Below are 26324 nucleotides of genomic sequence, written 5' to 3'. Positions count from 1 at the left end.
TGTTCTACCCTGTTCTTCCGCAAGACCCTGAGGAAGTGAAGTCTCTGTTGGGCCTTTCTGGCCACCTGGGTTGTATTAACTTTCCAGGTAAGATCTTCACAGAGGTAGACTCCCAGAAATTTAAAGGAGGAAACTCTCTCCACATTTTGCTTGTCTAATTCAAAGAAAATTGGTAATCCCCTATGTCTACCAATTCCAACAAGTTCTCCTTCAAAGGCTCAATGTAGGATTTTGCAGATCAGGGCTGCAAAAATACAGAGGACCACCAGAGGGCAGTATGCTGAGTTTTTGCCTCTATCTTTGCCACCATCTACTGGTGGTCTGGTTTGCTGCAACCCAAATTTGATGGCACTAACCACAGATGACATTTTGGTAACATTAAGGAGAGCAGTGAATGCAGATCAGTACCCACCTTGCCTTCAGCAGAGGAGGAGGCCATCTTGCGCAGTTGCTCCTGTTCATTGGCATTTGTGGCATATTGTGCCAACTCATAGAGAACATTAGTGCGTGGTGGATGAGTGATATCCAAATAGTAGGTCAGGGCTGTGCGGTATGAAGTTGGGCAAGGGAATGGGTGCTTCTTGTTGGATTCCTCTGTACAGAAGAGAAGAGAGGAAGAGTTCAGAAATTCAAATATAAACCTCCAAATCTTGCATAAAGAGCCCGAGCAACAATCCTGACAATTCTAACTGAGACCGAAAGGTTAAGATCAACCACAGCTTTCATAGTCATAATAACCAATGACTAACAAACTGAGCTTCCACCACAGTGATGCAAAGACAAAAAAAATCAGCTTTCTAACAGGTACCTAAAGTTATATTCTAACCTTCTCCAAACTAGCATTGACCCAGCTAAGAACTATAGGAGTTGAAGTTCATACACCTGGATGGCATTCATACAAGGAAGGTAATCTACTCAGTTCTTAACTCTGCTGTCAGCTGGACAATTCTGTTGCACCAATGTTGTTCTACTGCTTTGGTAGTTATGGAGACCAGATCCATGTGCCCCAGTGCACAATGCAGGCTGACAGGTGGGCAAAAGCAGGACAAAAAAAAATTCATTAAAGCATCCCATTTCCAAAGTGTTCATATGAGATAAGGTCACCTTGCAAAGATCTCATGTGATGAAAGCAACCAGCACACTTGAAATCTGAAGAAATAATCACATAAGGGCACACAATGCAAGAGAACAAACAGTTCACTAAGCTGAAATAAGAAACAAAGAAGGAGTCCTCAGTTCAGTGTTTACCACCTCCTCCCTTGCCATCCACACTGTAACAAAGACACAATAGCAATGGCTCTGTGAAGAGCTTAGGCGGCAGCGCTAAAAGCTGCCAACTGCTGAGCCTAGAATCTATTCAGCTGGAAGACTCATTCAGTAACCCCCAAAATGCAAGTGAAGCATGTCTGCCCCCATCAAGCTAATACATATTCTCAACAGGCTTAGCAAGTTTGGCAGGTCTCCCCACTTCAAATGTTGCAGCCTCAGATTCATAAAGACGGCAGAATAAGACGGCAGAGTATCTTAATCAGGCAACCTGATTGGGCAACGGGATGTAAACACCCTTGAAATCAGGTGTGGAAACTAGTTCTGCCAGAAATGAATTCCATCTTCAAATAGTGGCTATGGCACAGATTGGAAATGATGCCAGCATGGAACTTTTTGCTGCAGCAACTGTCAAAAAATGAGAACTGTCTGTGAAAAACAAAGTACACGCCTAGCTATCTATGTGCATCTCCGCCAGGGCCTCTTTGGGTAAACGTGACAGGAAGGCATCTAATGCTTTACAGTTGTTAGGAACAGCACATTCCATCAGCCACAGTTTGTACGGTAAAGAAGAATGGGAATGGTTGCTCAAAAGATAGGGAGAAACGTTCTGCACCGTCAGTTTTCAAAACAAAAAAGCACATAAACAAAGAGGGCATCTTTATATACTCACCATCTAAATTGTTTAAAGAGATCACTGCATCCAAATCAGCACTAAGTATTTCACCCAGTTGATTCACCAGTGAAGTATCATTGGCTGGATATACAGCAATATGGTCTCCAGCTTCATACCTGGGAAAGAAAACAAGATCACTGCTGTCTGCGTCTATACAACACGCTGAGCCAAAACAAAAGCATATTATGGTTTAGTGAACCACAGTCGGATAGTTTAGTCTGAACCAGGTCACCGAAGTACATCTTTGGATTCACAATCCTTGTTAAAGGTCCCCACAAAGCCTGGGAATTCTTTAAGAGTATTAATCCAATACTTTTAAAGTTAGGGGTATTAGCATTTCATCTCTATTATAATGAAGTCAGACCTTTTAAAGCACAAGGAGGCAAATCCTTTGACACAGACTTAAGGCTGCATTCACACAATGTGTTTCCGTTGGTTATTGAATTTATCCATAAAGATAGTCCTCGCTTAATGACCACAACTGGGGCCAGCAACTCCTTCACCAAGTGACATGGTTATTAAGCAACTTGACTGCAACTTGTGATTTTACTGCCAGTTTCTCCATCAACTGTTTGTTGGAAGCTGGCTGTGAAGCACACAAATACCTGCCAGTTGAGAAATGCCCAAATGCTTATCATGTGATCACAGAGACACTACAACAGTCATAAATGCAAGGACTGGTTGTTAAGTTACTTTTTCAGTGCTGTTGTAACTTTGAATGGTTGCTAAATAGGGTAATCATTAACCAAGGTCTACTTGTATTCAGAGTTTGTGAAATACAATGAACTATTAATTAATCAGTTATGTTACTTAATACAATATGCTAATCCAGATACAGAGAAGTAATTTAGGTTATCCATAACCAAGTTTAGCATGTTGTACAAACACAGCCTCTAACTCTTTAACTGACCTGGTTAACTATGTGTTTTGTCAACACAACCATCAAGCCTGTGTTTAAAGCAAGTTTCTTCATTCCAGTGCCCTGTAGCTTTGTTGATTCCACAATCTCCAAAATTCCCGTTTACCTGATTTTAGACCCAGTGATGTCCAGTTCATGATGCATTAGGTGCCTCTCTCCACCTTGATTGAGCTTCCGGTTCAAAGAAACTGGGGCCAAATAGGGATTCTTGGCATCAAATGGTCTAGAAGGAACCCCAGGAGACATATCTGGTTAATGATTTGAATGGTTTAAAGGTAAAGGTTCCCCCGCACATGCGTGCTAGTCGTTTCCGACTCTAGGGGCCGGTGCTGATCTCCGTTTCAAAGCCGAAGAGCCAGCGCTTGTCCAAGGACGTCTCCGTGGTCATGTGGCTGGCATGACTAGACGCCAAAGGCGCACGGAACGCTGTTACCTTCCCACCATAGTGGTCCCTATTTTTCTACTTGCATTTTTACGTGCTTTCGAACTGCTAGGTTGGCAGAAGCTGGGACGAGTAACAGACGCTCACTCTGTTATGCAGCACTCGGGATTTGACCCGCCAAACTGCTGGCCGCTCAGCATCCTAACCCACTGAGCCACCGCGTCCCTTTTGAATGGTTTACTGCACTGCAATTGGATCTTCTGAACACATACTGAAGGAGGTCTTGACAAGACAGGGCCCCAAAAGCAACGGTCTGCAATGACATCCATGCTATGAAGCCCTCTGCCCACCCCTGAGCCAGCAGTGTGCTGCAGCTGCCAAAAAAAGCCAACACAGTGCTAGGCTGCACTAACAGGGATAGAATCAAGATCGCGTGAAGTGTTAATGCCACTTTATAATGCCTTGGTAAGGCCACACTTGGAATACTGCATCCAATTTTGGTCACCTCGATGTAAAAAAGATGTTGAGACTCTAGAAATGAGTACAGAGAAGAGGAACAAAGATGATTAGGGGACTGGAGGCTAAAACATATAAGGAACGGCTGCTGGAATTGGGTATGTCTAGTTTAATGAAGAGAAGGACGAGGGGGGACATGATAGCAGTGTTCCAATATCTCAGGGGCTGCCACAAAGAAGAGGGACTCAAGCTATTCTCCAAAGTGCCCGAAGGCAGGACAAGAAGCAACGGATGGAAACTAATTAAGGAGAGAAGCAACCTAGAACTAAGGACAAACTTCCTGACAGTTAGAACAATTAACCAGTGGAACAACCTGCTCCAGAAGCGGCGAATTCTCCAACACTGGAAGTTTTTAAGAAGAGACTGGACAGTCCAGGGGTTAGACTAGATGACCTCCAAGGTACCTTCTAACGTTGTTGTTGTTGTTCTTGTTGTTATTGATCATCACACAGTCAGCCAGATGTTCAGACTGGATTTGACATTTTTGTCTACCTATCGAGTCCTTACCAAGGACCTGGGATAGGCAGATGTGGATGTTTGATGGCATTACAGATCTCGTCGCAGGATGGAAGCAGTTCCTAGTAAGGCTGCCTTTTGCAATTGACTAATGGAGAATCTGTCAATGCCAATGGTGTTCAAGTGGTGCTCCAGTTGTTTTGGGATTGCACCCAAGGCGCCTATTACTATTGGTGCTACCCTTGCTTGCCTTTGCCACAGTCTTTCTATTTCTATTTGTAGGTCTTTGTATTTTGTTATCTTCTCCAGTTCTTTCTCGTCTATTCTGCTGTCTCCAGGCTCTGCCACATCCACTATCCAGACTTTTTTGTCTTTCTTATCGACAATTGTTAAGTCTGGGGTGTTATGTTGTAGGTGCTTGTCTGTTTGAATTCTGAAGTCCCAGAGCAGTTTAACTTTATCATTTTCCATGACTTTCTCTATTTTATGATCCCACCAGTTCTTGCTTACAGGCAAATGATATTTCTTGCAGATCTTCCAGTGCGCCATTGTTGCTACTTTGTCATGCCGCTGCTTGTAGTCAGTCTGTGCGATCTTCTTGCATATTATTTATTATTACCCCCGCCCCGGTATGCCAGGCACTCTCTCTAGTGGATTTGTATAGAGCAATTAATGCAACACCTTTTGATACCATCTTTGTTTTTCTATTTTGTAAATCACCAAGAGCTGCTTGAGCAACTATACCAAGTTTGCTTCCACATAGCTCTACATAGCATCAAGCATCCTTCAGAATTTTAAAAAAATGAAACCAACAGCGAAAATATCATGCGATTCTGGTGTCTTCATGAACACTCGTTTGCTTTCGAGTGAAAAACAAATTGCTGAAGTTTCCCATCCGCCCATTACACCCACTGCTCTGATAGCACATCTGATGAGGAAGTCACAAACTAAGGTAGGAGCAACGTAGGACTCCTACAGTTAGGCCACAATTAGTTGTCTTCCAGATTAGCTCTTTTCCATGGAGGCTCCCTTTGTTCTTTCTTAAAGGAAAATTTCAGAAAACTGTGAGCGTCTCGTGGTCTCATTTTTCACCTGCCCTGGTTACAGGAAGCAGTTCTCAAAGACTGTATGGCAGCCACCCAGCAGCTTGCCACAACTCAGTCCACCAAGACTGGGTGCAATTTAGTAATACCTCTTTAATATACAGCTGTTCACAAATGGACATTCTTATTCACAACTGGATGAGGGCTTCCCCCCTTACTACATTCCTTTTCATGGGGATTTCTTTAAATGGGATTTTAAAGAGAAGAGCCTGCTTCTTGAATTGTATTGTTTTTATTGTCTGTGTGCCCTGCTGACTTCATATATCATTCTTTGTCCCTTTAGGAGTAAGAAGGGAAAGTAATAATAATAATTAAGTAGAAGATGGAGGAGGAGGAGAAGCAGCAGCAGCAGTTCTAATAACACTAATAAAGGGGGGAGGAGGAAGAAACAGTAATAGTTTTAAAAGGAAGCAGGAAGAGAAGAAGGAACTACAAGAGAAGAAAAACTATTACTGTTACCACTATTACTGTGATAACGAAGATGAATTTTCAGGTTTCCTTGCAAGGGAAATTCAAATATTTCAAAACAGTCTAGATTTTATTGTTGCAGTTTGAGAAATGCTTATAAGCAATTCAGCCTCTACCTGTGGTGTGGAATGTAGTCTGGATTCCCAAAAGGAAGGGGCTGCCTTCCAGAGGGCAAAGAGGCAGCAAGGCTTAAATAGCTTGGCCAAGAGAAAAAATTAAGAAGGCTCCTTCCGAGCAATTCTCATAGTACATCTATGATGATCCAAACTGTTGCATTGGTTTGGCAGGACCTCTGTCTATAGAGGAGGTACAATAAAGCAAATGCCACGTGTCTTTCCTGGTTGGGGATGGGTGGGGGGGGAGTGCCACTAGCTAATGCTTGGAGGGTTTTGACCTTCATGCCTTGTTTGTCTCTTTCACTCTCCCTTTTGGTAACTTACGGTTTCTGGTTCTCATAGCTCTTGAGGCGTCCCATTTCACCCGTGTAAACTTTGCCTGGGGCGATGTCTTTGTGAACCACCAGCTCGTACTGCCGAATGCTAGAGAAAAAAAAGAAAGGAAATGAAAGTTTGTGCAGAAAGTCAGCTTGGTCTAGTCACGCACAGGTCTGCAACCCGCGGCTCCGGAGCCGCATGCGGCTCTTTCAGACGTCTCCTGCGGCTCCCAGTCCTCTGCCATGTGCAGTTCAAAAAAAAAAAAGTTCAACCAATCAATTCAAATATGCAGGGTAGGTGCATATCTCGCCTTGGCTCCACTCTTCAATCAAACCCTGTTCTGGGCATGCGCGCATGTATGCACATGCGCACACATTTTTTGCGGCTCCCAGTTTTTCCTTTTGTGAGGGATCCGGTTCCGAGTGGCTCTTTCACTGTTTCAGGTTGCTGACCACTAGACTCTAGTGGTTAAGGGTCTAGGCTAGAAAGTACGAGACCATGGGTTCAAGTCCCACTTTAGCCATTAAAGCCAGCTGAGTGAATGTGGGCCAGTCACTCTGTCTCAGTCCAACCCACCTCACAGGGTTGTTGGTTGTCGTGGGGAAAATAGGAGGAGAAAGGTAGGTTGGATATGTTCGTTGTCTTGAATTATTTGTGAAAATAAAAAAGGCAGGGTACAAATAAATAAATAGATGCTGGGCTTTCAATTTCAGGAGCCAGAATGGGAGGGAGCTCAGATTGCCACATGGTGAACCTGGAGGCAGTCATTAAGGGACTTCCCCACGATCAGAGCAGAGCCACAAGGCTGGAGGTTTCTCCGTCCTCCTCCTACTTGCCTTATTTTTCCAAGAGCAGTTTATCATAGGTTACATGATGGGTGTGGATAGGGCCACCATCTTCTCTCTCTGCTGCCACCAGGCAAAACTGCTCTTGCTAGAGCTCAGAACTGCTTACTTGAAGACTACTTTGGAAGTGAAGCTGAGAATCACCTGTGCCCCAACCTACTCTTTGCAGAAGGTGTATCAGTGGTTCCCAAGCTCTCTTCTCTTACTAGTTGCTATTCCACACTGACCTGGATTCATCTCCTGTGGCTTCCACGCCAAAATGTTCACACACTGCTGGCCAAAACTGTTCACGCCAAGTGATGAAATCTTCTTCCAAGCTGTTGGAAACAGTGAAGGGGGAGATGAGGAAAACCAAAGGCATCATATTCAATATCCATATACAGATTGAAGATTCTCAACCTCAGCAACTTTAAGATTCCAACTTCCATTAGCTGTGGAATTCTGGGAGTTGAAGTCCACACATTTTAAAGGAACTAGGGCTGAGCAACCCTGATCCAGATCCTTCACCTTATCATCCCTTCTGACTTTGTAAGGAAGAGCTGATTCAATCATCATGTAGCCCTCTGATCAGATGCAGAAATGGCAACATCAGTTGTATTGGCATTTTATATGGGAGGTCAAAGGCCTAATCCAAAAGACAGTCCTGTAGTTTTAAAAACGGCAGTCAGGAGGAAGTTCGACTGGTACTACTCTTGCGTAAATGCATTGCTTTACTTGTTGAGCTGGATCTGGTATTTTACACAACAAACAAGCTTTGCAGAAGGGTTTGGAAGAGGTGCTAATTTTTCAGCTTGTAGGCAGTTCCTGACCTTTTGGACAGCGAAATAATAAATGCAGTGCAAAGAGGTAAGCAGGGCTAAAATTATATTTGAGTTCATTTTAATGCAATTAAAAATGTGTCTTATGAAGTGAAGTTAATTAAATGCATAGAGTTTGGTTATTTCAGGGTTCATCTATCGCCCATAGTATCGACCAGCTGATTCAATCTGGGAGGGTTGGTGTGCTATAGGTAAAGGTAAAGGTTCCCCCGCACATGCGTGCTAGTCGTTTCCAACTCTAGGGGCCGGTGCTCATCTCCATTTCAAAGCCGAACAGCCAGCGCTTGTCCGAGGACGTCTCCATGGTCATGTGGCCGGCATGACTAGACGCCAAAGGCGCACGGAACGCTGTTACCTTCCCACTGTAGTGGTCCCTATTTTTCTACTTGCATTTTTACCTGTTTTCGAACTGCTAGGTTGGCAGAAGCTGGGACGAGTAACAGGCGCTCACTCTGTTACAGAGCACGCGGGATTCGACCCGCCAAACTGCCAACCATCTGATCGGCAATCTCAGCATCCTAACCCACTGAGCCACCACGTCCTTTTAGGTTGGTGTGCTATAGGTTCCTTCAATTAAGCAATGGCATTTATTGAGACCCCAGAAATATGCCTTTTCTGTAGTAATGTCTGCCTTCTAGAATGAGGCTCTCCCCAAGATCTGAACAGCCCCCCACCCTACTGGGGTTAAAAAGGAGTCTGCAGGCCTGGCTCTTTATTCAGGCCTTTGGTGAGGCTGACTGAAGTCTCCTTTTCACCTAGATCAGGGGGGTCAAACTGCCAGCCCGTGGGCCGGATGCATCATAACGAAACCGCACCCACCCCATTGCTGACGATGGCAAAAAAGTTGCGATACGTCGCGACACATCATGTGACATTGCAAGTTTGACACCCCTGACCTAGATTGTTCTCTTTTGTTTTCACCCAGTTTGTTATTCTACCAGCTCTACCCTTTTTGGTTTCTTGCTGTTTTTATTGTTGTGCTTTTCATGCTCCCAGAGCTGCTGGGAGTCGGGTGGCATACAGATATAGTGACAATAATAGTAGAAATAATAATGTTGAAATCATAAATGCAACCATTTTTCCCCCTCTTTATATTAAAAATTATAACTGCGTGGTAATTTTAGGAGGGCTCTGCAGGGAAAACATCCAAGCTTTCTTTGGGTTACTTATATAATAAAATATACAAGCAACTATGCATAATATATGCATAATTTAATGTATGGTAGGTATGATACATATTATATTATAATGTGTATGTATAATAAAATATTATGGTTGAGCAAACAGCCGTTGTTTATAGTGTTATGTTAATATCATAAATGGAACCATTTTTTTCCCTTTTTGTCATATTAAAAATTATAATTGAACGATAACTTCAGAAGAGCTCCAAGCTATTTTAGGGCTCCATGTGACTCAGAAGGCTCACATTATTTAGCCCTGTCCCAGAGAAAGCAGGCCTCCAACTCCACTTAGGACTAGCCGTGCCCGAAGACCAGCCTGCTGTCTTCTATCCTAGCCAATCAACCACTTGGAGCAGAGATTCCAGCAGCCACTCACTTCCCATCATCATCTCCCAGGCCAAGTTCAAATATCCGTTGAGCTCCGAGTTCCTCCATCCTCTTGTCTACAAATTTCCCCATGGCGTTGAAATGCTCGTAGGTTTTGTTCCCAAGCCCAAACACCTGGAAAGCAGCAGAAGACTGGTTCAGCTCAGAGGCAATCAGAAGAGTCCAAGGAATATCTCCTTGGAAATCAAAGTGTTCCTCTTGTTTAGAGGAGGAGGGTTCTGTCCTAAATGTCTGTCAAACAACCTGAGGTTTTCTTCCTCCTTGTCCATTGGGCATGGAATACATTTTTGTTATCTCTCCCTCTCCCTCTCCCTCTCCCTCCCTCCCTCCCTCCCTCCCTCCCTCTCTCTCTCTCTATCTCTCTATCTCTCTCTCCCCCCCTCCCTCCCTCCTTCCCTCCTTAAACTTGGCTACTATAGGTTGGAGATGGTTGACTCAAAGACTTCAGCAAGAAAAGGGAGAAGGGTCTGAAAGGAACAGGCTTTATCTAGCACTACAGGCAACCAGAGTGAAATGACAGAATCCTTGAAGAGAGATTAGATGATCTTTCAAATCAAAGATGATAATATAACTGGAGAATCCAAGTCCATGGGGAAAGGAGAGAAGGTGTATTAGGACTGAGGAGGAGAGCAAGAATAAAACTTTGTGTTGCATCCAAAGCAGAAAGGTCTACCATGTAGAGATTTAAGGTATCCTATTGTCAAAGAAGCACAAGATGTATTTTGAAAGGGAAGCCATAAAAAAGCAGCAGCAATGGTCAAAGCAAAGGGGGGGGGAAAGCTAGGTCTAATTCAGAGTTAATGACTTTATTTTCAGTTCTCTTATTAGAATAGGGAAGGAAAAAGGACTGTAGCCATGGAAACTGAGCAGTGATTCATGCCATGCACATCTGGATATTACCTGGCTTAGGTCATTAATTGTTCAGACCAGGAATATGGTATAGTTATTTGTTATCGATGACCATTAGATGGAAGCGCTAGAAAAAGCAACTAATTTGGGAGAGCTGGATTTTCAAGGATGGAGGCGGACAAGAGCTTCTCAAATGGCAGGCACAGAAGGACAGGACTTAAAAAAACACTATTTATGGCTGGAAAGGAGAGAGAAAAATGCCTACTGTCATGGAGGCAGCCATAGGAAAATAAAGCTGGAGTAGATAAAAAGGTAAATTAATGATAGTTTTAAAGATCTCTTTGTTAGCTTTTCAGTTGCCAAGGAAAAATTGTCAGCATTGAATCTCTCCCTCACTGCCTCTCTTTTGGCATGCAGCAGCAACTCTAATGCACAGAGATGGCTAAAAAAAACAAAGAGCTCATGATGCATTTGAATATACTGAAAAGAGAGTAACAAGAGACAGTCTGATCCCTAGAGCTCAATCATCCACAAAGTGCTCCAAAATTCAAGAACAAATCTCAGAGGAATTATATTTGTGGCTTGATTTGCTTCCTCGACTCTCAGGCGTGGCAACAGAGGGCATAGAAGCTAACTTGGCCCACAGCAGGAACTGTGTTCATCAGCTCCAAGTCTAGAATGTAACATTCACAACTTTCTTCTCTCCTTGTCTTGATTCAGACTAACTTAAGGGATGCCACTGTGCTTGACAGCTTGAAAAATATTGTTCCTTCCACCTAACTAGTTGGGGACATGTTTAACTGCAGCATAGCTGGGTAGAACAAAGGCAAAATCGGAGAACTGTGCTTCCATTGTACAGCTCTCAAAACAAGTTCCGTGGAACACATAAGAAAACTGGCAGCAGGGCAGACTTTATAGTCCCAAAGCTCCATTTGAGATAAGATAAAAAGGCACAGTGTGTATGCCAAGCATCTTATGCTAGAGAGGATAGGCAGAGGTCATGGAAGAAAGCTACGGACATAACCGACTGAGTGCTTGGGAGAAGGGAGTGTGGTTGTGAACACCATCCTACCTATACCTAGTAACTCCCAGGAAACACAATTGCTGTAAAAATAAGAGTAGAAAGGAATTGGAAATTTTGAACGTTCAACAGAACAGGAGGAGAATGGGAAAGAAGGGAGACCTTACTGATGATCTTCAAACAAGGACTGAACAAACAAGGATATCAGAATTGCTCTAGTTGCTAAGGAGGGAGTCAAGCTAGGTGAGGTCTAAAATATCTTCCAACTCTGCATGCATGCACTTGTGCAAGTAATAACCTTTGCCCTTTACCCTTTGGACTTCCCTCTCTAATATGACTCTGATTCCTCTCAGATTAGAATTTGCAAAATGAGCATTCATGTCAGGAATTGAAGATAAAAGAGCCTTGGTGGAGCAGTGGGCTAATGCCTCCTTAAGTAATACCAGCTGCCTGCAATTAGTGCAGGTTCGCATCCCACCAGGCTCAAGGTTGACTCAGCCTTCCATCCTTCCGAGGTAGGTAAAATGAGGGCCCAGATTGTTGGGGGCAATTAAGCTGACTTTGTAATAATGCCGCTGGGGTGTGTGTGAAAGCCCTAATAAGCAGGCATATACATAGAATGAAGGCTACTGCTAAGCTTGTAAGCCGCCCTGAGTCTTCGGAGAAGGGCGGGATATAAATGGAATTAAAATAATTTTTTAAAAAAATAACCATAACACTTGATCATAATGATTTTCTGGGACTACCCCCTAGCTTTCATGAAGTGCATAAGGGTTGCATCCTGATGGGTTTTGTATATTCAGAATTCATATCCCCATTGCAATGAAATGGTCTCAACCTCTAGGCAGCACCCTTTAGTTTCTCAAGGATCATGTCCACTGTCTCCTGCCACAAGACTAGCAGCAAAGAGATAATAATCAAAGCTCACCGCATATTTTATACCAGACAGTTTGGCATCTGTGTCTTGCAACCAGTCATAGAAATCTTGGGCATTATCGGTGGGATCCCCTTCTCCGTAGGTGGCCATGCAGAAGATTGCCAGAGACTTTTCAATTTCCGATAAATGAGTCAGGTCCGACTATATGAGAGAGAGGGTATACAAAATAAGGAACTCAGAAGCACCAGCTTTCCTTCCTATCCAGGAGAAATCCATGTCCACAATGCTAACAAGAAAAAACACTGGAGATTCTACAAGATTCACTTAGATTTTCAGGTCCTGAGCAAGACTTGATAATACTTCACTTGATTCCTTTTCTTCTCACAAAAATCATCTAAATGTCACACAATTCCAGCCATTCTTTTATTTTGGTTGTCATTATTACAATCTTAATTCTGAGGGTTTGTCAGAGCCTTTTCAGAGATGACAAGGCATTCAGCGTACAAGGCATGCTTTACTAAAAGAGCAAGTGATAATTACACTAAATTATAACTGAATGCAGTTTTCCCCAACCTGAAGCTATCCAAATGTGCTGATTGCAATTTTCCCTGCAGGTTGAAGATACAGTGGGACAAAAAAGTATTTAGTCAGCCACCAATTGTGCAAGTTCTCCCACTTAAAAAGATGAGAGGGGCCTGTAATTTTCATCATAGGTATACCTCAACTATGAGAGACAAAATGGGGGGGAAGAATCCAGGAAATCACATTGTAGGATTTCTAATAAATTAATTCGTACATTCCTCGGTAAAATAAGTATTTGGTCACCTACAAACAAGCAAGATTTCTGGCTCTCACAGACCTGTAACTTCTTCTTTAAGAGGCTCCTCTGTCCTCCACTCGTTACCTGTATGAATGGCACCTAGTTGAACTTGTTATCAGTATAAAAGACACCAGTCCACAACCTCAAACAGTCACACTCCAAACTCCACTATGGCCAAGACCAAAGAGCTGTCGAAGGACACCAGAAACAAAATTGTAGACCTGCACCATGCTGGGAAGACTGAATTTGCAATAGGCAAGCAGCTTGGTGTGAAGAAATTAACTGTGGGAGCAATTATTAGAAAATGGAAGACATACAAGACCACTGATAATCTCCCTCGTTCTGGGGCTCCACGCAAGATCTCACCCCGTGGGGTCAAAATGATCACAAGAACGGTGAGCAAAAATCCCAGAACCACACGGGGGGACCTGCAGAGAGCTGGGACCAAAGTAACAAAGGCTACCATCAGTAACACACTATGCCGCCAGGGACTCAAATCCTGCAGTGCCAGACGTGTCCCCCTGCTTAAGCCAGGACATGTCCGGGCCCATCTGAAGTTTGCTAGAGAGCATTTGGATGATCCAGAACAGGATTGGGAGAATGTCATATGGTCAGATGAAACCAAAGTAGAACTTTTTGGTAAAAACTCAACTCCTCGTGTTTGGAGGAGAAAGAATGCCGAGTTGCATCCAAAGAACACCATACCTACTGTGAAGCATGGGGGTGGAAACATCATGCTTTGGGGCTGTTTTTCTGCAAAGGGACCAGGACGACTGATCCGTGTAAAGGAAAGAATGAATGGGGCCATGTATCGTGAGATTTTGAGTGAAAACCACCTTCCATCAGCAAGGGCATTGAAGATGAAACGTGGCTGGGTCTTTCAGCATGACAATGACCCCAAACACACCACCCGGGCAACAAAGGAGTGGCTTCGTAAGAAGTATTTCAAGGTCCTGGAGTGGCCTAGCCAGTCTCCAGATCTCAACCCCATAGAAAACCTTTGGAGGGAGTTGAAAGTCCGTGTTGCCCAGCGACAGCCCCAAAACATCACTGCTCTAGAGGAGATCTGCATGGAGGAATGGGCCAAAATACCAGCAACAGTGTGTGCAAACCTTGTGAAGACTTACAGAAAACGTTTGACTTCTGTCCTTGCCAACAAAGGGTATATAACAAAGTATTGAGATGAACTTTTGTTATTGACCAAATATTTATTTTCCACCATAATTTTCAAATAAATTTGTTAGAAATCCTACAATGTGATTTCCTGGATTCTTTCCCCCCATTTTGTCTCTCATAGTTGAGGTATACCTATGATGAAAATTACAGGCCTCTCTCATCTTTTTAAGTGGGAGAACTTGCACAATTGGTGGCTGACTAAATATTTTTTGGTCTCACTGTAACAGTAGAACTCTTGGGAGGCATGAAGTTACATACCCAACCCCTGCTGCCTAAAGAAAAAGGAAAATTAAAACCTATCATTGTTCTTTAGATCCTGGCAACCTAGTGCAGCTACATTGCTGCTTCCCTTCTGCTGGAGAAATTGGAGAGGCATCAGGAAGAAAAAAATAGTAGACTCTAGCTAGTAGAGAGCAGGGATTAGAATGCAGTATTGCAGGCTAAACACTGCTGATTGCCAGCAGTTCAGTCCTGACTGACTCAAGGTTGACTCAGCCTTCCATCCTTCAGAGGTCGATAAAATGAGGACCCAGATTGTAGGGGCCAACATGATGACTCTGTAAACCACTTACAGAGGAATGTAAAGCACTATGAAGCAGTATATACGTCTAAGTGCTATTGCTCTTCTTATGCAATCTTCCCCAATTCAGTTGGCGTTGTAATGTGGAGGGAACTAAAATTTATATAAATTCCTATTTTGTCAAACCACACTGGCTGGAGAATTCAGCAAGCTGGAGTCCTAAAACATAGGGATAGCATCAGGTCGGGAAAGACTGAATTATTACTTATGCACGTTAAGAGTTTCACCTCCTGATGCACATCTGAGCACTTCCTTGACTGCAACCTTCTGGTATTAGTAAATTCCAATCTCAGCAGAGCTGGTAGGACAATGTAACCTCAAACTCAGGTGACACCAACAAGGATTGAAAAGGGTGGAAAGACTGCTGAGAACATACCAAGTCATATTCTTCTGGATCAGCAGACATGCCCCGCATCCCGTAACGCTGAGCATCTTTTGAAAGGCGGTTGGCAAATTCTTCTGCAGTCCCTGTTTGAGATCCATAGAATACCACAATGTTTTTTCCCTGAAAGGAAAACAAAATGTGAGAAAGTAAGTTTAGCAATGACTTTGGAACTGCTCAGCATCAATAAAGCTACTTATTCCAGATCATAATTTCTACTACTATCACCAACCAGGTCCGAAATCAAAACAGAAATTAATTTATTCTTCCAAAGTCTATCAGAGGGAAACATATTTACTTTTGGCACACCTTTCAGGCAAGCCAAAAATTAAGCATCTCTGGAAGACATGATAATCACCTGCTCCATGACTTCAATCACATGTGTAATTTGGATCAATCTGTATAATAACATCAGAATGCACATGGTATCACTTGCCCTCTCTTGGGACACAACTAGGTATTATATGAGATGGGTGAGTTTTTATTTTCCCCTTAAATTATGTAAGTGGAATTGTATTCCATTTGTTGTTACGAAGTTTCCTGAGGAAACGTTTCCAATTGTAAAGGTTCAAGCAGATTTCTCTGACACTAAACATCAGGGAACATTTGCCTCTGCTGTTTGGGACGGTTGTATAGGTGTCCCATTTACACTTATGCAAATGTAACATTCTGGCTAGGGAACAAACATCAAAGCACAGAACAGGAAGAACATGCAACTCTGCACAACACATAGTTAGAATTTGGGATGTGTGCATATCGGCCCAACTATAACCATCTGCAACATGCGCTTATCCATCAACCACTTTGCAGTGTAAGTATGTGGCAATACCTATATTCAGTTGCAGGCAACTCTACAAAAAGCTTAAGTATGAAATGTTTCGTAAAGCTAATTAATAACAAAACGCATAGAGAATAGACTGAACAATCCAAGTTGCAGCTAACATTTTACATGTGGTTTTTCCAGAAAAAAGCAAATGCGTATTCAAAAACCCTTTTGCAATTCTTTGGGGAATGCTAAAATTATTGTGTTAACTGTTCCTTGCGCCTTCTTGGTCTTAAATTGTAAACAAATTAAAGGAAATGTATACTACTGACTTATCCAACAGCTTACAAACTCCTCCTTGAGCAAGTGGGAAGTCCCGGCATCTAATAAACAAACTGATCTGGTCACTCCTAAAGAAATCTATCCTGCATATGGAGGATGAAAATAATTATGATCAACTCCAGGCCTATTCTCTAGATCAGGGGTAGGCAACCTCGGCTCTTTTATGACTCATGGACTTCAACTCCCAGAATTCCTGAGCCAGCATAGCTGAAGTCCAAGAGTCATAAAAGATCCGAGGTTGACTACCCCTGCTCTAGATCCACAGAAATCCAAACTGAGAGCAGAAAAGATCTTGTCTTTCTATTGGATGATCCGAAAAGGGATAGAGATACATTATGTGAAATATCAGCTCGAAGATTTTCTTGGACTTTTTAAGCAGCTTCTTTGCCACAGCAAATTGCATCCTAGATGGGCACTCTGGTTAGGATGGGGTGCATGGTTTTAGGGCAAGTCTGTTCCCGCTGATATAGGCAAATTCAGAGTCAGTAAACAGAAGGAAAACAAGGGCGGAGTTTAAAAGGGCCAAAATCACACTGGGGAGTTGCACAAAACCTACGTGAAGAGATTGCAGGAGACAAGCTGCTTAACCCTACGTTAAAGGATCAGGCAAAGAGCCTGGGGTACGCTTCTTTTTAAAAAAATTTAAATGTATTGTTTTATCAGAGAGAATGAAATACAGATCAGTAAAACGAAACAAAACAAAAAAAGAAACAAAACAAAAACATACGTTCAGCCCTAAAAAAAATAAGTGTACAAAAAAAGGAGGAAAAAGTGGTCAATTAAATTTAACATTTAACATGTAGGATCCACCCTGGCTGAGTGCTGAAAGAAAAGAGAAATTAATTCTCTTCCTGTTTTACAAATATATATAGCAGCATATATCTTTGTTCTACTAGACCAGGGGTAGGCAACCTCGGCTCTTTTATGACTCATGGACTTCAACTGACTCAGGAATTCTGGGAGTTGAAGTCCATGAGTCATAAAAGAGTAGTACGCCTGTACTAGACAGTGGCTGGTTTGATAGCTACAGAGCAGGTCTCTGTATCTACTTCACTCCTGGATTAGAAAAGGAGTGGCACAGAATCACCTTGAGGCTTCTTGGGACAGCGTTCCTTGGCCAAGGGTGTGGGAGAGTGAATATTCAGCAAATTTCTTCTCCCGGGAATACTTCTTGTCCATAAAGCTTCTCCCAGCCTGCTTATGCTGTAAGCCACCCTGAGCTTATTTTGGTTTGCTTATACAGGTAGTCCTTGACTTACAATGCTTCAGTTCAATGACCGTTCAAAGTTACAACGGAACTGAGAAAAGCGACTTATGACCGTTTTTCATACTTACAACCATTGCAGCATCCCCAACTGACTCATATTTATGACAATTGCAGGGTCCTGGGGTCATGTGATCTCCTTTGGTGACCTTCTGACAAGCAAAGTCAATGGGGGAGCCAGATTCGTTTAACAGCGGTGTTACCAATTTAACAAACTGCAGTGAGTCACTTAACAAGCGTGGCAAGAAAGGTCATAAAATGGGGCAAAACTCCCTTAAGAAATATCTCACTTAGCATGGGAACATGGGAACATTTTCAAATCAGTGAAACCAAAGTGCTGCTAATTGGGAGAGGCTAAGACAATCCTATTAAGCTAATGACTTGCCTTCTGCCCTGACTGTTATTTTGCTTCTAAGCCCAATATAAAATGTGAGTTTTCTAGTGGCTTAGAATCCAGTCAACCCAAGATCCTTCTACAAGGCAGGCAAGAAAAAAAGGATTTTCATTAGCAGCACCCCATTTTTTTAAATATCTTTCCTACCACAACTTGCATAATACCTACTTTTTGATCTTTGTTACCAGAAAGTTTTTAAAAATTAAGTAAATTCTTGGATATTGTTTTGCTACTAGTTTTACTGTGATTTTATGCATTCATTTTGTATGGTTTGTATTGTTCTTGGTATTTGTTATTCAAGAGCCCTGGTGGGGCAGGGGTTAGAATGCAGCATAGCAGGCTAATTCTGCTGAATCCCAACTGCTTGCAGTTTGGCAGTTCAATTCTCACCGGCTCAAGGTTGACTCAGACTTCCATTCTTTCGAGGTCAGTAAACTGAGGAGCCAGATTGTTGGGGGCAAGATGCTGACTCTGTAAATTGCTCAGAGAGGGTTAGGAAATATAAGTAGTGGTGGGATTCAGCCAGTTCGCACCACTTTGGCAGAACCGATAGCTAATTTTTTGTTGCCCAAGCCCAGAATGGACTTCCGGAAGCGGCATCCAAACAGAGAACCGGTTGTTCACATATTTGAATCCCACCACTGAATGTAAAGGTAAAGGTTCCCCCCCCCCCACATGCATGCTAGTCGTTTCCAACTCTAGGGGCCGGTGCTCATCTCCTTTTTAAAGCCGAAGAGCCCAGTGGGTTAGGACGCTGAACTTGTCGATCAGAAGGTTGGCAGTTTGGCGGGTCGAATCCCGAGTGCCACGTGACAGAGTGAGCGCCTGTTAACTCGTCCCAGCTTCTGCCAACCTAGCAGTTCGAAAGCACATAAAAATGTAAGTAGAAAAATAGGGACCACTATGGTGGGAAGGTAACAACAGCGTTCCGTGCGCCTTTGGCATCTAGTCATGCCGGCCACATGACCATGGAGACGTCCTCGGACAAGCGCTGGCTCTTGGGCTTTGAAACGGAGATGAGCACCGGCCCCTAGAGTCGGAAACGACTAGCACGCATGTGCGGGGGAACCTTTACCTTTACCTTTACTGAATGTAAGTCTAAGTGCTATCATTATTTGTATTTTCTCTTGTAGGATTTTATTTAAATTACAAAATAATCCAAGAGAGAAAAGAAACAGAAAGATAGACATTATTATTATTATTATGACTTGTTGCAGCCAGCATGTTTAGACTGGGTTTAGCATTTATTATTATTATTATGGTCCATCTCAAAGTCAATCTGATGTTTAGACTAGATCTGGCATTTTTAGCCCCCTATTGAGCCTTTCTCAAGGTCCTGGCATAAGCAGATGTTCTTGTTTGATCAGGTTAAAGGTATCATTTCAAGATATAAACTGTTCCAAGCAAAGCTGCCTTTTGCAACTACCCAATGGTGATTCTGTGAATGACGATGGACTTCAAACAGCATTCTAGATCAGAATTCTCCAACCATTCCAGGTTGGCAACCCAGGGGGGGGAGAGGGGATGGTTTTGTGACAAGGATAGGAGTATGTGCGTGCGCATAAGCATCCATTGCTTGCGCAAGTGGGGCCGACAGCGCCCGTGATGCTTGCGCGAGTGAGGCTCTGAAGGACCACGACACTCACGCAAGTGGGGCCATGAGACCCGCAATGCTTGCATGAGTAGGCCTGTGCACTCGCACCAGCCAGCCCAGTTGCAAATAGGCCATGGGCCAGTAGTGGGCTGTGGCCCAGTGGTTGGGGACCCCTGTTCTGGATCAGGGGTGTCAAACTGCCAGCCCACAGGCTGGATGTGTCACCCGGAAGCCGTGCCCACCCCATTGCCGGCAATGGCAAAACCGTCCCGATACGTTGCGGGTTTGACATATCTGTTCTAGATGTTTTAGGACTGCACTAAAAGCACCTATTACTACTGGTACTATCTTTGCTTTCTTTTGCCAAAGATATTCCACTTTTATTTGCCGGACCAAAGTTACAACAGCACTGAAAAATGTGACTTATGACTGTTTTTCACAGTCACGACCTTTGCAGCATCCCCATGATCACATGATCAAAATTCAGATGTTTGGCAACTGGTTCATATTTATGACCACTGCTACGTCCCAAGGTCATGTGAAACCTTTTGCAACCTTCTGACAAGTAAGTCAATAGGGAAACCAGGTTCACTTAACAACTGGGTTATTAACTTATCAACTGTAGTGATTCATTTAACAACCATGGCAAGAAAGATCGTAAAATGGGGCAAACTCACTTAAGAAATGTCTCACTTAACAGAAATTTTGGGCTCAGTTGTGGTCATAAGTCAAGGACTACCTGTATTTTGTGATTTTCCTCCAGTTCTTTCTCTTCTGTTCTGCTGTCTTTAGCTACCGCCACGTCCACTATTCAACTTATTCGTCTTTCTTATCAACAATTGTTTAGTCTGAGGTGTTGTTATATGACAAGTGCCGGTCTGTTTGAATTCTAACTCCCAGAGCACTTTAGCTTCTTTTTAATAGATTATTATTAGTAGTACAGATAGTCCTCGACTTATGATGGCAAATGAGCTCAATTTTCTGTTGCTAAGCAACACTGTTAAGTGAATTTTGAGACCTTTCTTGCCACAGTTGTTAAGTGAATCACTGCAGTTGTTAAGTGAATCTGGCTTCCCCACTGACTTTGCTTGTCAGAAAGTCACAAAAGGGGATCAGATGACACTGGGACACTGCGACCATCAGAATTATGAGTCAGTTGACAAGCCTCTGAATTTTGATCATGTGACTGTGGGGATGCTGCAATGGTTGTTAAGTACAAAAATGGTTATAAGTCACTTTTTTCAGAGTCGTTGGAACTTTGAACAGTCACCAAATAAACTGTTGTAAGTCGAGGACTAGCTGTAGTATTACCACTGGATTTGTATGCCACCCAAGAAAGTAGATTTTGTAGATTCCAAGCAATCCAAAAAGTTAATGTACAAATAATTAATTTCTTAGCAATATTTTATGCTAAATATATATTTTACACAAACGTGACTTCTCCCAGCATGACATGAAGATATTCTCCAGAGGAGGCTTTCTCTAATATTCATTATTCCCAGCCTCATGATTAAGAATAGTAGACACTGTACTCCAACTACATCTGGGAATCCAATACTGAAAAATATTTTCCCCAAAAAAATCTACATTCTGCTGCCAGCTGGCCCTCAAATACAGAAGAGAGGCTGAAATGGCTGGAAAAACCCGGATAACAAGCCTGTTTCAGTAAGTATTAACATTAAAATAATGAAATGAAGCTTACCGTTTTTTTCATTTTTTCAATAAAACTGTTTTCATTTGCTGACTGCCCACTATAAAAGAGAGAACGAAAGGGTTGGTTTTGAAACGTCCACAGTTCCAGCTATGTACCAAACTATCACATTGGCTCAGCAGGTTTTCCAATCTGCTACTTATCAACTTCTGTCAAAATTAACGCTCCTATCATTTCAGTGGCATAAATAATATTATTTGGGGGCTATGATGATAAGCCATCATAGTTAGCAGGCACTAAGTTTGGCAAGGCTGAGCTGGCAGCTGCATAACGATCAGTGGTGTTATTTTACCACCAGACCAAGATCAATAGTCTCTATCAACTGCATCATAACCAATATTTTCTGAAGTCAGAAGACTTGAGTGGGATTTTCTCAACCTTAGCAACCTTAAGATATTTGGACTTGAACTCCCAGAATTCTCAACCATAAGGCTGAGGAACATCGGCCTGGAGCATAGGTTCCTTTTCACAATCCACATGCAAGATTCTCTCTGTTTCATGCACCCCAATTATCAGCAGAACATAAACTATACCCCAAAGTTCATCCTTTTTCTAGCACTGCTTGCCATGGAGAATGGCTAAGTGACAGGGATAGGAAGAGGGATCTCACTTCTTCAGACATTCATTCCCATTTGCAGCTTGGGAAAAACATTACTGAGCTGTCAAGGATTAACAAACAAGACCTTCAAGAGTAGCCTGAAACACCTTAAAGAATATTCTGTTTTTCAAAGTCCATCTTTTCCAACTAGCGTGTTTTATTAAAAGGCATAAACTTCTAAGAGTTTAATAAAATGTTCAGCAGGTTAGTAGTTAGTTACTACAAGACTGGGTTTTTGCCACTATAGACTAATAAGGCTCTCCTACACACACACACACACACACACACACACACACACACACACACACATCAGTATCTAGCCAGAAGATTGTGAACGCTTTTCCAAGCGGTAACCCCAAGTTAAGCACAATGCAGCTATTCACTTTGGAGGTAACCAGATAACGACTAGAGAAGAGTTGTCTAGTCAATTACACTTATGTGTTAACTCTACTACCAAACAAGTATTCCTCTCAGTCTGAATTACTTGGGAAATACAGCAAGAGGGTACTATGTGTCTATCTCTTGCTTATGGGGCTCACAGATGTCATGGGATGACAAAAATGGGTTTTCAGTTTGATGTAGCACAGCTCTTCTGTTCTTAACGTGCTCTATTTCTGAGCTATCATCTCTTCCTTTGGTATCCTGCACAAGGCAAGTATCTTAAAAAAGTTGCTTTCAGTTGAAAAATAACTTTCCCTGGCAAATAAAAAATTCTGCCTTATTTCATTTTCTCCAGTAGCAAGAGCTCAGTTTTACCTAAGCTAGTGCGGAGGGTGGAGGAGAGTAAGAGAAACTTCCCAGCATCAGCCCCAAATAGTGGCCTCTCATGGCAACGTCCATGCTCGTGTCAGAGCACTTTTCCTGAATCAAAGCTGCTGCCAAACCAGTTTTTGCACTGGAAAGACCCTGCCCTTACTCAAGCAGATCCCAATTCCCAAGGCCACCAATTCCCAAGGCTTCCAAACTTCCTAGGTTAACTTACCTCTCAGGAAAAGTCTCCTCTCCTGCCGAATAGGCGCAACCCATAGTGAATTGGAAACAGCAGAGAGAGACAGTATTTCACAACCCTGCAATTTCATACTGGCTACAGACAGCTAAACCTCCCTCTGAAGCAAAGCCTCTCCAGCCTTCCTCTCAGTACCCCTCTTGGATCTTCAAGTGAGTGGCCGGCCTCCTTTTGTTATAGCCTGGCAAACTTTGCATACCAACCCCTCCAGTCAGACACGGCACCAGCAGCCTGATCCTCTGGGATTCATGCCGGCTGCTTTCAGAATTACCCAGAGGGCCCGGCACAAACCCAAGAATGTCAACATCTGGCAGCAGCAAAAAGGAATGAGAAGGAAAAAGGACTTTTTAAGAATGAAAATTCCCAAGGACCCTAACCCTCCCTACTTTTACCCTTCAGGAGTGAGCAGGGGGAGCTTCTCAGTGAGAGACCTCCATTGCCTTAGCAACTGTTTTACATCAGAGGTCTTTCAAAAATAAATAGACGACCTTTTTCCTTTTGTCGTTTTTGAGAAGTGCCCTTCGCTGCAGAACCTCTTCGGAAGGCTAGACGGAAGTTCCAAAAACAAGATACATAAGAGAGACTCTGTCAAAATTGTTTCCATTAGGAGTGGGCAAGAAGAAAGGTCAGCATAATCGAGTCTAAATGCTTATCTATTGAATTCAAGGTCTCCTTAAGCAGCCTTCCCACTGCCTCTTGTTTCCCACAGGCCCCTCATTCTGGAAAGAAACACAACTCATTGAAAGGAGGAATGAGAGTTCTGTACCACCCATTAGCATTGTCTTCTTCTTTTTTTTGCTTACAGGAAGCTTGATGCCCTCCAGATGTGTTGGAAGAAAGCTCCCATTGTTTCCCAGACTTGTGCCCTCCAGATTTGTTGGATGGCAATACAGGAGATTTATAGGATCAACTCATTTGGGGGCACTTAGGAACTCAGGTCTTCAGGACCCAAAGCTCTTCTTCTCAGTCACTGGGCCAAGAAAATAGTGCAAGGATTCAGGGACATTTAATCTCAAAGCACTTTCCCAGGTTCTCAAAGCCAACTCATTCCCTAGAGCACCACCAACAATGTCCCAGCATTCGCAGACTCACAAAAGTGGAAAGACCCATTCAAGGCTGTAAATTTAACACTACAATCTCAGAGATGACTGGGAATAATAGTATCTTTAGCCCAATGCCTAGATCAGAACACTGGACGTGACATTTAGACCACTGAGCCCCATCTATCAGCTTAATAACAGATTCCATTAGTAAAGCATCGTGACCATGAGGAAATTATTTCTAATATTCAGCAAGAAAAAATGGCTTCCTAAAAACTACTGGTCTGTATCTTTTGCTTGGGGACAATAACAGTTTATCTAGCCTTCCTCCTTGAGACACAGCTTCAAATATTTGAAGAATGTGATTCTATGTGTGACGCAATGCTTCAGTGTCATGCAGGTGCTTAAAAACCAAAGGCTAACTTGGGATTTATTAACAGGAAAACAGAACAGAGATAATAAAAAGTAATAGTTCCAGTCCCATCCTCCCTTGGTCAGACCCCACTGAAATCCTGTACCCAACTCTGGGCAGCTTTCAATTTGACATAGTTTGACAATGTCAATTTGAAGCAAGTTCAGAGAACAGATTTTACAATGGTGAAGAATCTGGAAACTAAGCTCTATTAGGAGCAGTTAAAGCAGGGGTTCCCAACCCGGGGGTGTGAGAGGATATTCCAGGGGGTGGGAAAACTTGGCTTTTCAAAATTATAGTGTATATGCATAATTTGTTGCTGTTATTTTGAACTTTTGTAAGGGGTGCGAGAATATATCAGAAGCATTCTAGGGGTGTGGGGTATAGAAAAGTTTGGGAGCTGCTGAATTAAAGGATCTGAGGGTGTTAGGGTCTACAGAAGAAACAAGTGGAGACAGAATCTAGTCTTCAAGTATCTGAAGGGTTGTCATAGAAGAGGGACAAAATTTATTCCCTATTGCCCCAGGCAACAAGTTACAAATACAAGGAAGTCAATTTAGACTAGACATCAAGAGAAATGTCCAGATTGCATGAGTTGTCAACCTGTGGAGCAGGCTATACATGAAGTCAAGTGTTGATCGAGGTCTTTTTTTTTTAATCCCATTTATATCCCGCCCTTCTCTGAAGACTCAGGGCAGCTTACAATCTAAGCACAAATCAATGTGCTTAGCAATAGCCTTCATTCTATGTATATGCCTGCTTATTAGGGCTTTCGCCCCCCCCAAGCGGCATTATTACAAAGTCAGCTTATTGCCCCCAACAATCTGGGTCCTCATTTTACCTTACCTCGGAAGGATGGAAGGCTGAGTCAACCTTGAGCCTGGTGGGACCCGAACCTGCACTAATTGCAGGCAGCTGGTGTTACTTAAGGAGGCATTAGCCCACTGCTTCACCAAGGCTCTTGATAAGGAGGCCAGTCAATCAACTCTGAGAAGGGCTTCAGCAGATGTGCATGGAAGAGGAGGTTGACCTAAAGGTCTCTAAGGTCCCTTCCAACTCTATTGTTATATAATATCTTCCCTCAGTCATACTTTTTTAAGGCTAAACATTCACAGTCCCCTCGTTTTTTCCTCCTAGGAATTGTACCCAGTTGACACACAATCCTTGAGGCCTTAACTGTCCTAGTTGGAATCATCAGAATGTGGTGTCTCAAACTGGAAACAATATTTAGGAATGATTCCAAACAATGCACAATATTTTGGAAGTATGGCTACTAATCATGCTGGCTGTTTTAACCCAATTCAGGTGGAAGAAGATCTTTATTAAAATTATAGTAAAAGATAGGAAATAGAAAGAAATGTTCTTTTTTTAAAAAAGTTATAACAAGCTCTCCTATAACTGATCAAGAAAAACATTACTATTTTAACACCAAAGCTTCTGCTGCCAAGATTCTGGTCCTCTCTGTACCTTTAAACAAGCTCGCTCTCTCCATTCCCCCCCACACACACATACAATTAACATAGTTAAGTTTATGTTATTAAGAATATGCTTTTTTAATTAGTTTTTTTCAATACAGTAACACACAAAGTAGGGAAAGCTGATCCAACCAAATAGGGTACATGTTTATTAGATGAAATTAACTTTTTTCCTCAAAAGGTTCCAGTCTCTTGTTGATTCCAACTTCGGAGTAATTACTTGCACATTAAAACAATGCAGGGAGTACTAATCTAATGTCCTACAGAAGGACTCAGATTTGGGGAAATCAGATACCCAACATTTTTCCCCATCTATTTTTAAAACTTTTGTTCATTGTGGATAAAATGGAAATGCATAAATGGATAAAATGGAAATAGCCTCATCAGCATAGGCATTTGTTTCTAATCACAATGACACCAATATGCAAGAGGTAATTCAAACAGAACTACGGCAGTCTTCTCCTACCTAGGGAGGCCGAAAGATGACCTAGACAATATACTTTCTAGCCCAGGGCTTTTCAACCTTTGTACCACTTTTAGGATATGGCAACATCCGAGTACCACCAGTC

At 42.6% G+C, this 26324-nt stretch overlaps 1 protein-coding gene across 3 annotated transcripts in view; it reads right to left on the bottom strand.

Moving 5' to 3' along the window:
- The window catches only part of POR (cytochrome p450 oxidoreductase), a 55850-nt gene that overhangs the window by 8021 nt on the left and 21505 nt on the right, over nt 1-26324 (bottom strand). For all 3 annotated transcript variants that reach the window (XM_081346772.1, XM_081346774.1, XM_081346773.1), the window contains exons 3-11: nt 21216-21264; nt 15151-15279; nt 12250-12399; nt 9441-9565; nt 7293-7382; nt 6227-6325; nt 2968-3084; nt 1940-2058; nt 413-594 (exon numbers count right to left, since the gene is read on the bottom strand). In XM_081346772.1, coding sequence (XP_081202898.1) covers nt 413-594; nt 1940-2058; nt 2968-3084; nt 6227-6325; nt 7293-7382; nt 9441-9565; nt 12250-12399; nt 15151-15279; nt 21216-21264 — 1060 coding nt within the window. The remainder of the gene's footprint in view (nt 1-412; nt 595-1939; nt 2059-2967; nt 3085-6226; nt 6326-7292; nt 7383-9440; nt 9566-12249; nt 12400-15150; nt 15280-21215; nt 21265-26324) is intronic.

This window comes from Vipera berus, assembly GCF_964194415.1.
Source record: "Vipera berus genome assembly, chromosome: 1".
Taxonomy (NCBI): Eukaryota; Metazoa; Chordata; class Lepidosauria; order Squamata; family Viperidae; genus Vipera; species Vipera berus.
Note: the sequence above shows the minus strand (reverse complement) of the source record. Positions and strands in the feature narration are given on the sequence as shown.